Source organism: Gorilla gorilla, chromosome 4 (genome assembly GCF_029281585.2).
Source record: "Gorilla gorilla gorilla isolate KB3781 chromosome 4, NHGRI_mGorGor1-v2.1_pri, whole genome shotgun sequence".
NCBI lineage: Eukaryota > Metazoa > Chordata > Mammalia > Primates > Hominidae > Gorilla > Gorilla gorilla.
This window is the reverse complement of record NC_073228.2, coordinates 80,383,483-80,396,848: the sequence shown is the minus strand read 5'-3', so window position 1 is coordinate 80,396,848 and position 13,366 is coordinate 80,383,483. Positions and strand designations below refer to the sequence as shown.

General features: G+C 42.7%; 1 protein-coding gene across 3 annotated transcripts in view; it reads right to left on the bottom strand.

The window, feature by feature from the left end:
- Positions 1–2,310: 2,310 nt before the first annotated feature.
- The window catches only part of AKAP10 (A-kinase anchoring protein 10), an 85,482-nt gene continuing 74,426 nt past the window's right edge, over positions 2,311–13,366 (bottom strand). For all 3 annotated transcript variants that reach the window (XM_019028414.4, XM_063706591.1, XM_063706592.1), the window contains 3 exons: positions 7,480–7,532; positions 6,734–6,829; positions 2,311–3,781 (listed from right to left, as the gene is read on the bottom strand). In XM_019028414.4, coding sequence (XP_018883959.1) covers positions 3,776–3,781; positions 6,734–6,829; positions 7,480–7,532 — 155 coding nt within the window. In that variant the 3' untranslated portion in view covers positions 2,311–3,775. The remainder of the gene's footprint in view (positions 3,782–6,733; positions 6,830–7,479; positions 7,533–13,366) is intronic.

Here is a 13,366-nt window from a genome sequence, read left to right as displayed (position 1 = left end):
CCCGCCACCACACCTGGCTAATTTTTGTATTTTTTTAGTAAGAGACAGGGTTTCGCCATATTGGCCAGACTGGTCTTGAACTCCTGACCTCAGGTAATCCGCCCACTTTGGTCTCCCAAAGTGCTGGGACTACAGGCATGTGCCACCGCACCCGGCCAAAATTCTTTTTTTTTGAGACGGAGTCTCACTCCGTCGCCCAGACTGTAGTGCAGTGGCACGATCTTGGCTTACTGCAAGCTCCGCCTCCTGGGTTCACATCCTTCCTCTGCCTCAGCCTCCCTAGTAGCTGGGACTACAGGTGCCCACCACCACACCCGGCTAATGTTTTGTATTTTTAGTAGAGACAGGGTTTCACCATGTTAGCCAGGACGATCTCGATCTCCTGACCTCGTGATCTGCCTGCCTTGGCCTCCCAAAGTGCTGGGATTACAGGCGTGAGCCACCGTGCCTGGCCAAATTCTTTTTTTTTTGAGACAGAGTCTTGCTCTGTTGCCCAGGCTGGAGTACAGAGATGGGATCTTGGCTCACTGCAATCTCTGCTTCCTGGGTTCAAGTGATTCTCCTGCCCCAGCCTCCCGAGCAGCTAGGATTATAGGTGCCCATCACCACATCTGGCTAACTTTTGTCTTTTTAGTAGAGACGCAGTTTCGCCATGTTGTCCAGGCTGGTCTCGAACTCCTGTCCTCAAGTGATCTGCCCATCTTGGGCCTTCCAAAATGCTGTAATTACAGGCGTGAGCCACCGCACCTGGCCCAAAATTCTTTTTCTTATTTTTATTTTTGGAGACAGAGTCTCCCTCTGTCACCCAGGCTGGAATGCAGTGACGCGGTCTCGGCTCATTGCACAACCTCCGCCTCCAGGTTCAAGCGATTCTCCTGTCTCAGCCACCCACGTAGCTGGGATTACAGGCGTGCGCCACCATGCCCAGCTAATTTTTGTATTTTTAGTAAAGACAGGGTTTCACCATGTTGGCCAGGCTGGCCTCAAACCCCTGACCTCAAGTGATCCGCCTGTCTCGGCCTCCCAAAGTGTTGCAATTACAGGCACGAGCCACCGTGCCCGGCCCCAAAATTCTTAACATAAAGAACTGTCTTGGGCCTGTCTGGATCAGGAGTTCAACCCAGGTCCAATCAACTGGTGTGTGGGCAAGAGGGAGGAGAGGGCGAGAGAAAAGGTCACTGTGTAGAAACATAAACCCCACTCCTGAAGTCAGGCAGGTACCCAAACACTGTCACTGGAGAGAGGTCAGTCACTTCATCAGGTGCTTAGCTCTCAGTACTTAAATAAAACAGCAAAGAAGTTTGTACTTTGTTACAATTCAGAATGACCTTCCCCTCCAAATTCCTACTGAACTAGTCAAATCTCCAGTACTGTAAACTACTTACATTTTGAAAAGCTCTACTGAATGTTGAAATCCAAGTAGAAAAAGTTATAAAAAGTTACTCCCTGTTTTATTGCTGTTCACTGGATTTGGCTGACATTTGCTTTTTACTTTCATCAAATCTTACCGAATGATGAAGACACATCAAGTTACAAAGGTATCACTTTCTCTCTAATATCTTTTCTTTTTAAACAATTTGTGTCAATGTCAACAACATGATAAAGATGAAGGGTGTTCAACTGATTATTTGAACCCATAAAAACTCCACCAGGGAATCTTATTTTGTGGGCACAATGCACAGAGCCTGGAACATGGTGGGTGCTCAATGTTGGAGGAATCAAATTCCAACTTTAAAATGAGTACAAGGATCTACTTTAGATCAAATATTAAATCTGGCTAATAATTTCGGGCCACACTCCGCTTCTGTGTCTCAAAGCAGGTGGGGCAGAAAAAAGTAGCCGAGTCTCAAATTTGCTGCTATTCTCTTTATAAGCAGTTTACAACTACTTGACATCTCTAGCTCAGAAGCACAAAATGTATATACAAAGAAATGATTAGAATTTATCTTAACTGAAAGCACTAGTTTAAACAGCCTAGAGTCTTGTAGAAATTGTTATTCCAAAACATGCAGAGGCAGCAAGAGTTGCCCAAAACCACATTTTATTCTATAACCTTTATATTGCTTTTCTGTTAAAGATTGAAGCAATGTGAAGTGGATGGAAATATTTTGTTAAAAGAACAAAATGAATTAATCACAGCATAGATGACTAATAAAAACCTTGGGTTTATGCCATACACTCCAAACACAAGGCAAAGTCCAGTAGTGGCTCATGTTCTGGGTTTTTAGAAAGCAAATGAAAATATTTGGAAAGATCAATATATTTCAACAGAAGAGCCATAAATGCCCTGAAAGCAGAAAGTTGACACAATTTTAAATAGAATTCATATATATATATTTTAAAATCAAACACAATTAAATATAATATGGTTTAAGTACATGAATACTTCAGCTTTAAAAGAATAACAGAGGTGGTACATAGTACCAAAAACTTACACAAAGCCTTTTTGCTTCTTCTGTCGATGAAACAGTGTGCCTCTATACAATCAAATATTGCAATGGAATAAATTCTCTGTTCATTCAAGACTTTCTCAAGGACAAAAGTGATTAATAATTATATATTTATACATATATATATATATTTTTTTTTTTGCAAAGTCTGAGCAAAAGCAGTAACATCTAAGAGAACTTTCTTTCCTCTCAATCATGTGCATTGAGGAAGCGCTGGCGCCACGTGGTCAATGGAGTGTGCTCACCAACTGGGCAGTCCTGCTGATGGCTGTGCGATCCCGATGCAGAAGCCAACTGAGCAGAAGTGCAGTGAGTGAGTCTGTTACTATCCTAAAGAAAGGAGAAGAAAGACGACCAACTGCACACTTTCCAGCTCACAGCAAAGAATGGGGGAGGCAGTCAAAGTCAAATGTTTCTCTCTCCCCAGTCATCCTGCTCACCTTATTTAAAAAAAAAAAAAGTATAATTTGGGAAGAACTGCTTTGTTCAAGGTGCCACAGGGGCAAAAGTGGAGTCATCGCTATTTCTTTCTTTCTTTCCACATGTATTCTGAAGGGAAAGTTAAGTAACTGGAGTGCAGAATTCCAAAGGGGCAAATCCTAATGCTCAAAGTAAACCAGATTCACACCCTTCTGTTAGCAGGGGAGAGAATGGTTTTAAGTATAGTGCATCTCAGGAGGAGGAATTAAAATGTGAAAACTGTATACTGCCATCAGAGGAAGGAAGAAGTCACTGAAACTTGACCCATGACTTGTCAGTTTCCTTCCAAATTAATGCCGCTGTCAAGAAGACTGCATAATTAACTCTCACCCTGTTCCACTGAAGCTGCTAGCACCACGCTGCCACTCAAAGCTGCCTGGCTCTCGGTGGGGCTGACTCACCTGCTTTGGAAGGACAAAGCAAAGCACCTCTGGCACCTGCTTTACCATGCTGTTAGGGATGAGTTACCGCTACGAGTGTGCATCAAGTATCAGTTCTATGCTTATCTGCTTCCCAGAGGATGTGGTCCCTGTCTATTCCAGTAGGCTAAAACACTCTCATAAATGGGTTATTGCCATTGGAAAACTAATAATTTTCTAGTAATGTAAACAATACCATTTTGTATCTTTAAGACTCTCACTGTGTGAACGTCATGTGCATCAATTATGCCTACAGGTAACTGCATTATGGTGGAAGTCTAGGATTGTCTCCCATTCTCTCCTGGAAACAACAGTGACAGATCAGAAATATAGTGCTGTTTTCATTGGCTGTGTTGAAGAATCCAACCAAGGGAAAAAAGTTCTCTTATTTTTCACAAGCAGATTTCCTTTATCTCAAGTTTTGAGTCATAACTAAAAAAAGAAAAGAAAAGAAAATGGTAAGGTGCATTTCTCTAACAAGTGACCTATTATTACAAATTAAGGATGGACACCAACACTTAGTGTTTACTATATAACAGAGTTTAAGACAGCCAGAAGCTGACTACAATTTTGTGAGGTAAAATATTGTAATTTTCCTTGTTAAAATATGAGTGAACAGAAGCTTAAAGAGGTTATGTAGCTTACCCAAGGGGCATATAACAAGGACTGGCATCCAGACTTGCTTTCCCATGTTGGCAATAGATATTAGAATGAAAAATATTGCCAATTTTCAATAGAGTAATTCTACTTCTAGGAATTAACCCTACAGCATATTCAAGAGGGATGGTAAAGACACACATGCAGACATTCACTGACTCCCTCCTGTAGTCACAGCACTGGGGACAAATATCACGGAAGACAAGGTCCCCGGTATTGTGGCATGGGACATGTGCACATGAAGCAATTCAGTAATGGTGTGAGGTAGTTTATGCTGAATGTCCAAGTACATCCTATAGGCAAATGTCGAGTTGGAGGTTGAAGCAGAGAGGTATCAACACAGGATAAAGAGAATGAGTATTCCTTCACAGGCCTAGGACTTCATGCATTCACAAAATCATGGAATGAGGATTAGAAGGGGTTTTTCTTTTGGGGTTTTGGTGTCGAATTTCTATCTACTAATGAGGACATGAGGAACTAAAGTAGTCACCTGCAAAAGGTCACACCTACTGCCTAAAGTAAAGAAAAACTCAGCTAGTTCTTCGAGTCTACTGTTTTTTTTGTTTTTTTTTTTGTTTTTTTTTGAGACGGAGTTTCACTCTTGTGGCCCAAGCTGGAGTGCACTGGTGCAATCTCAGCTCACCGCAACCTCTGCCTCCCGGGTTCAAGCAATTCTCCTGCCTCAGCCTCCTAAGTAGCTGGGATTACAGGCATACGCCACCACACCCAGCTAATTTTGTATTTTTAGTAGAGATGAGGTTTCTCCATGTTGGTCAGGCTGGCCTTGAACTACCGATCTCAGGTGATCTGTCTGCCTCAGCCCCCACAAAGTGCTGGGATTATAGACGTGAGCCACCACGCCCGGCCCCCATTTCTGGTATTTTTTATTTCAAGAAATTCCATTTGGTTCTTTTAAAACTATTTTGCATTTTTCTCATTATACTCTTGTTTTCTTGAACTTTTTTTTTTTTTTTTTGAGACAGAGTCTCACTCTGTTGTCCAGGCTGGAGTACAAGTGGCACAATCTCGGCTTACTGCAACCTCCACCTCCACCTCCCGGGTTCAAGTGATTCTTGTGCCTCAGCCTCCCATATAGCTGGGACTATAGGCACCTGCCACCATGCCCAGCTAATTTTTTTGTATTTTTAGTAGAGAAGGGGTTTCACCATATTGGCCAAGCTGGTCTTGAACTCCTACCCACCTTGGCCTCCCAAAGTGCTGGGATTACAGGCATGAGCCACTGCGCCTGGCCACTTGAACATATTTTTAATATTTAAAATAGCCACTTGATGGTCTTTGTCTGCTAAATTCATCATCTTTCTCACATCTGGGTCTGTTTCTATAGATTGAGTTTTCTCCTGGTTATAGGTCAACTTCATGTCATGCTTGGTAATTTGTGGTTGACATCAGACATTCTTTTTTTTTTTTGAGCCTGAGTTTTGCTCTTTTTGCCCAGACCAGAGTGCAGTGGTGCGATCTTGGCTCACTGCAACCTCCACCTCCTGGGTTCAGGCAATTCTCCTGCCTCAGCCTCCCAAGTAGCCGGGATCACAGGTGCCGGCCACCATGCCTGGCTAAATTTTTGTATTTTTAATAGAGGCGGGGTTGCACCATGTTAGCCAGGCTGGTCTTGAACTCCTGACCTCAGGTCATCTACCTGCCTCGGCCTCCCAAAGTGCTGGGATTACAGGCATGAGCCACTGCGCCTAGCCTGGACGTCAGACATTCTAACTTTACACTGTGAAGTGCTGAATTTTGTTGTGTTACTGTAAAGAGGGTTAGCCCTTTGTTTTGGCATGCAGTTGTTAGGTAATTTGACCCTTTAAAAATTTGCTTTGAAACTTGGTTCAGGTGCTTGTGCTCTAGGACAATTTATCTTCAGTAGTAAGGCATAACCTTTGTGAAGACACTACCCAATGCCTTGTGTATTACACAGTCTCTCTACTCTGGCCAGATCCTTCTGGCCATGAACTTTTCTTAGCCCTATGTTCCAGCAATCATTCAGCCTACTAATTTCTGGGGGGTTCTCTACCTGGACATATGTATTTTCACCCCACACATATACAGATCACTCCTAGGCCAAGGATCCATGGGAACCTCTCTAAATATCTCTACGGCTTTCTTTCTGGGCAGCTTCCTCTTTTCTGCTACCTTATCCTACAACTTCTACTCAAATTGAGCTCTCTGAACTTTGATTTTTTTTTTGAGATAGGGTTTCACTCGTCGCCCAGGCTGGAGTGCAGTGGTGTGATCTTGGCTCACTGCAACCTCCGCCTCCCTGGTTCAAGCGATTCTCCTGCCTCAGCCTCCCAAATAGTTGGGATTACAGGCGCCTGCCACCACACCCGGCTAAGACAGGGTTTCACCATGTTGGCCAGGCTGGTCTTGAACTCCTGACCTCAAGTGATTCACCTGCCTTGGCCTCCCAAAGTGCTGGGATTACAGGCGTGAGCCACTGCACCTGTCCTGAACTTTGATTTTTAACTCTTTCGTTCAGCAAGACTACTGGGCTCTGTTTGGTTTCCATGGTTTCCCTGTATTGCCCATTGTCCAATATATGCAAACAGTTGTTTCATTTAGTTTGTCAATTTTCTAGTTGCTTATGATAAGAAGGTAATCCCCACAGCAGTTAATCCTTCAAAGGCAAAGAAACCCCTTATGTTCTTTTTTATTTTTACACCTGGAAAATAATACTTTTTAGTTTACACAAAATGAAGTCATCCTTACCTTTGTAGATTTCTCTAACGGTTGATCATACTGTGCCTGCTGCATAACGTCACTGACTATCATTTTAGCAATCTTCCAAGCTAGCTCTTCCTGGGCCTAAAGAAAATAATTTAAACTGGTGATAATGGTTATTCATTAGATGGATCGAGATGCACATACTCAGTGCTCTTAACAAATGGCTTATGCACATAATTTCTACTTATTTGGATAAGAATTTCATTCCCATGTACAAAAAAACCTGGGCCACCCTCTGGCTATGAATATTAACATGTCATTCCCTGTCTTCCAGTGTCAACTACTGGATACCTAACACTGAACTACTTTCATATTAGATGGTCAAAATAAAACATTTTCCTTTTTTCACCTCCCATCTCTCAGTGTACTTAATTAACTATTAAAAAAGCAAGCCTCCACTACTTGAAGTAAAACTGCCGGTGGGGAAGGAAACATTTGAGCTTTTCATCTACACACTGATTACTGATGGCTGCTGGCTGATGGAAACTTGAATGCATGTATATCCTTCAGTGGTCCTAGCCTCTGGACTGAAGATACCTTCACTGCTACTACCAGGCAATTGTTAGATGTTAAGAAGGGACCACCCTTTCTTGGTACATTCTGGGTAAGAGAGCATAAATGTGCCACGCTGCTTAAACATGGGAACTAAAGAAAAGGAAAATTTTAAACCTCACTCACATGAGGGTGGCACTTATAAACAGAAATCTTTTTATCCTAAAGGTAGGATTTACCTCATCAGTATTTCCTTGCACCCATTTCTTCATAGCTTGTGAGAACATGGATCCTAGTAAACAAAGACAAAATTGAATGTACATTTCATGCATAATTTTACATTAAAAATGCTCTTATTTGGCTGGCCATGGTGGTTCATGCCTGTAATTCCAGCACTTTGGGAGGCCGAGGTGGGTGATTCACCTGAGGTTAGGAGTTCAAGACCAGCCTGGCCAACATGGTGAAACCCGTCTCTACTAAAACAATAAAAATCAGCCAGGCATGGTGGCAGGTGCCTATAATCCCAGCTACTCAGGAGGCTGAGGCAGAAGAATTGCTTGAACCTGGGAGCAGAGGTTGAAGCGAGCTGAGATCGTGCCACTGCACTCCAACCTGGGCAACAGAGCGAGACTCCATCTCAAAAAAAAAAAAAAAAAAAAAGGCCAGGCACGGTGGCTCACGCCTGTAATCCTAGCACTTTGGGAGGCTGAGGTGGGTGGATCACCTGAGGTCAGGAGTTTGAGACCAGCCTGGCCAACATGACGAAACCATGTCTCTACTAAAAATATAAATAATAAAAAAAATTAGCTGGGTAGCAGGCACCTGTAATCCCAGCTACTTGGGAGGCTGAGGCAGGAGAATCACTGGAACCCAGGAGGCGGAGGTTGCAGTAAGTCTAGATCGCACCATTGCACTACAGTCTGGGCGACAGAGCAAGACTCTGTCTCAAAAAAAAAAAAAAACCACTATCACCACCACCACCACAATGCTCTTATTTAAAAGCTGTTGCTTCCAGATATGGATATTCTTTTTTGTGTGATACCCCAAAACACTAAGGAATGTTACATTAATAAAAACTGATTATATTGCTTACATAACAGAGTATTTAACTTGCAAACATCATGGCTTGAAAAACTTTTGAAAAGGTGTTTCAGAGTTCTGGACTTTTCTTCTACTCTCCTCACTTGATGAAAGAACTAACATCTAGTGTTAGTTTGTGGCAAACATTAAAAAACAAAACAAAACAAAACCAAACCCTAACCAGGATAATGCTCTTGGGTAAGAATCTAGCAACACCAACACATTTGTTATGTTTTCAAACCTTCCAGACCAGCTCCTATATAAAAGGGCTTCTAAGACAGAGTATGCTGCTACATTCTAGTTCTCTAGTCTATATAAACTAGCTGGGTGAGAGAAGAGTTTCAAAGAGCTCTACTCTATCCAAGCCAGAGTACGCCTTAACTTCCTAGGATGTATAAGCCCACATCTGTAATCACATGCTGAGAATCATCCGAAGTAGGCCAGCCTCTATTTCTATCAATGAAATACACAGCTTACTTTTTTATTTAATAATTTGAACATGCTCACTTCCTAACTTTGCTTTAAAACAAGTTAATTGTTGGTAGATTATTTCGTGAGGCAAGGTCCTGTTTAATTCAATAACTGAATTCATAAAAAATACAAAACCTGGATCCTTTTCCCTCAATTTTTATTATTACCTAAGGGTTTAAATATTGGTTTAATGAAATTTTACTGCCAACCAGAGTCTACAGAGTCACAGTGTTAAATGCTCTGCATGAAGTCTCAACTGGCTGTTGAATCACCCCATGCACTGTTCTCTCGTCAGGCCCCCCTGCAGAGTCACTCTATTGACATGTTAGAAAACCCATGTTAAAAAAACTCAATCTACCTTCCCAATTTACACATGAAATCTGCCACCAAATTTCACCTTAGAATTCAACCTTGGACATATCATAAATCTGACCTTCCCTCTAATTCTTGCTACCACTACCTAACTTTGAATCTTTTTCTTCTCCTATCTACATTACCAGCTAATTCCACTGGCTGACTGGTGTCCCTCATGCCAGTCTCTCCCAACTCCAATTCATTCTCATTCTACTGACAGGGAAAAGCATCTGGTTAGAACTCTGTTTAGAAATCTCTGGGCTGGGCGCGGTGGCTCACACCTGTAATCCCAGAACTTTGGGGGGCTGAGGCGGGAGGATCACCTGAGGTCAGGAGTTCGAGACCAGCCACAACATGGAGAAACTCCGTCTCTACTAAAAATACAAAATTAGCCAGGCGTGGTGGTGCATGGCTGTAATCTCAGCTACTCGGGAGGCTGAGGCAGGAGAATTGCTTGAACCTGGGAGGTGGAGGTTGTGGTGAGCCGAGATCACGCCATTGCACTCCAGCCTCGGCAACAAGAGCAAAACTCTGTCACCAAAAAAAAAAAAAAAAAAAAAAAAATCTCTGATGTCTACATGATGGGAGTCAGTCTAAGCTCCTTAAAATGACATGTAAGGGATTTATCAATTTAAGTACAGTTTTGTCTCCCACCACTGTATCCAAGCACAAGGGATTGCCACTACATGGGCACGTGCTCATAACATCATTTTACAATTCCTTCTTGTTACACTGTCTCTTAGATGATTTTAATGTAACTTCTTAAGTTATCTTGCTTGCCCTTCTCATAATCTCAGAAGGCTCTTTTCAAAACTCAATCTTGGCTGGGCACGGTGGCTCACGCCTGTAATCCCAGCACTTTGGGAGGCTGGGGCGGGCAAATCACTTGAGGTCAGAAGTTTGAGACCAGTCTAACCAACATGGTGAGACCCCGTCTCTACTAAAAATACAAAAATAGGCGTGTGCCAATAATCCCAGCACTTTGGGAGACTGAGACGGGTAGATCACCTGAGATCAGGAGTTCGAGACCAGCCTGGTCAACATAGTGAAACCCCATCTCTACTAAACATACAAAAATGAACTAGGGATGGTGGCACGTACCTGTAGTCCCAGCTACTGGGGAGGCTGAGGCAGAAGAATTGCTTGAACCCAGGAGACAGAGGTTTGAGTGAGCCAAGATCGCACCACTGCACTCCAGCCTGGGTGACAGAGCAAGACTCCATCTCAGAAAAAAACAAAATGAAACAAAAACAGAAAATTAGCTGGGCGTGGTGACACGTGCCTGTAATCTCAGCTACTCGAGAGGCTGAGGCAGAATTGCTTGAACCTGGGAGGCAGAGGTTGCAACCAGCTGAGATGGTGTCACTGCACTCCAGCCTGGGCCATAGAGCAAGACTGTCTCAAAAAAAGAAAACTCAGTCTTTTCCTCTGTGCTCTATTATCAAGGTTTCAAAACTCAAATTAAAACTATAGGCTAGTAAATGATGAAAATTCTTTCCAGCTGCCCTCAATAAGGAAGGAGAGAAAGGCAGAGGAAGGGGAGCCGAACTGTAAACAAACCATTGTCAAGGTGGTATTCTGAACCAAAGCCCTGTAGTTGCCACTAACCTGCTGTGTGATTCCTAACAAATCACAAACCACAATCTCCACATTCCTCAATTTCTTTTTTTTTTTTTTTTTTTTTTTAAGACGGAGTCTCACTCTGTTGCCCAGGCTGGAATGTAGTGGTGCATTATCAGCCCACTGCAAACTCTACCTCCTGGGTTTAAGTGATTCTCCTCCCTCAGCCTCCCTAGCAGCTGGGATTACAGGTACTCGTACCCGCCACCACGCCTGGCTAATTGTTGTTGTTTTTTTTTTTTTGAGACAGAGTCTCACTCTGTTGACCAGGCTGGAGTTCAGCGGTGCAATCTCAGCTCATTGCAACCTCCGCCTCCCGGGTTCAAGGGATTCACCTGCCTCAGCCTCCCGATAGCTGGGACTACAAGCGCGTGCCACCATGCCTGGCTAATTTTTTGTATTTTTAGTAGAGATGGGGTTTCACTGTGTTAGCCAGGATGGTCTCGAACTCCTGACCTCGTGATCTGCCTGCCTTGGCCTTCCAAAGTGCTGGGATTACAGGCGTGAGCCACCACGCCCGGCCCTAATTGTTGTATTTTTAATAGAGGCAAGGCTTTACCATGTTGGCCAGGCTGGTCTTAACTCTTGTCCTCAGTGATCCGCTCGCCTTGGCCTCCCAAACTGCTGAGATTACAGGTGAGAGCCACTGTGCCCAGCCTCCAATTTCTACATTTGTAGAATGAGGATATGATATACATAGATACATCATCTAAGAATTGCATTAGCTTGAAAGTGCTAAGAAATATCAATTATTTGGGGATTGAGAAGAGAATGGCCTCTGTGAGTATCCTCAGAAGTAATCTGGCTAAAAAAACTTAGTGTCTATGTCAGTGTGGCAAAGGGCAACCAAGTTTAAAAAATGATTTTTTTCTTACATAAATATAATCCGTAATCTTACCACTCAGATAAATCCCAAATGAAATTCTTAAGTATTAAATAATTCAGTCAACAAATATTTAAGGAGTACTTACCATGTGCTAGGCATAATTTCAGAATCAGGAAATATAGTGCCAAATAATATAGACAAACTCCCTGCCCACATAGAGGTAATATTCTAGTCATGAAAGAGAAACTATTTTTATTTACTTTTTAGACACAGGGTCTCACTCTGTCACTAGGCTAGAGTGCAGTGGCACAATCATGGCTCACCGTTGCCTCAACCTCCTGGGCCCAAGCGATTCTCCCACCTCTGCCTCCCAAGTAGCTGGGACCACAGGCATGTGCCACCATGCCCAGCTAATTTTTAAACAATTTTTTATAGACAGGGTCTCACTTTGTTGCCCAGGCTGGTCTTGAAGTCCTGGGCTCAACCAATTCTCCAACCCAGCCTCCCAAAGTATTGAGATTACAGGTGTGAGGCACCATGTCCAGCTGAGAAATAAGCTATAAACAAGTATGTAAATAAATGAACAAGATAATTTTAGACAGTGAATAAGAAAATAGGCCGGGAGTGGTGGCTCACTCCTATAATCCCAATACTTTGGGAGGCTGAGAGATGTGGATTGCTTGAGGCAAGAGTTGGAGACCAGCCTTGGTGAAACTCTGTCTCTACAAAAAGTAAAATAATAAGCCAAGTATGGTGGTGTGTGCCTGCAGTTCCAGCTACTTGAGAGGCTGAGGTGAGAGGATCATTTGAGCCCAAGAAGTTGAGGCTGCAGTGAGTCGTGATTCCAGCCTGGGCAACAGAGCAAGACCCTATCTCAAAAAAAAAAAAAAAAAAAAAAGATAAAAGGAAAAGAAAAAGAAAAGAAAGAAGTGGTAGTGAGTGGTATATACAAAGGATTTTAGATCATCGGAGTTGGGAAGGTCCCTCTCTGAAGAGATAATATTGAGATGAGAAGGAGGAACCATCCTTGCATGAAAGCCATGGCAGGGCTTGCCACAGCCATGAAATAGCAACTGCAGAGGCCCTCAAAGTGAAGAAACTTCAGCAAAATAAAAGGTAGTCCAATGAGAGCTCAGTCCATGAAAGGAGTGGTTCAAAGTAAGGTGATAGAGGCCAGCAAGGGACATCCACAGGTAACAGCAAAGAGGCTAGATTTCATTCCAAATGCAACAGAAAGCCACAGGGGAAGAGATGAGGAGGATGATTAAGCAATAAAGTATGCATAGGGCAAGAAAATTCAAAAAGCAGAGGAAAAGGTATATTGAAAAGTAAAAGGCACCTCTTTCTTCTCATCTCTAATGTAATCACTGTTAAATTTTATGTGTATCCATTCAGGCAATATTTTAATGTACAGACCAATATACAGAGAACCTTTCAAAAACACCATATACAACACATGATGTGTTCTAATCTAAAATGTGTAACACGAATCATCAAGACTATAGGTGTAACTTCCAGTTTACAAGAAATGTCAAGGAGAGAGAAATAAGCTAAATAACACAACCAGGAAAGTACAGAAGATTAAACATTCTGTAGGATAACTGATATGCTTAACAACTCAGGGTCATTAAAAAGGAACCAAGCTGGAGTAAAACAGACTGAGACTATGCCCTCTTATTTACATCCTTGGCATTCAGCATAGTGCCTGGTACATAGTAATCACTCAAATGCCTTTTGGGTGAATAAATTGAATCTCTAGGCTCCTACACCACCAA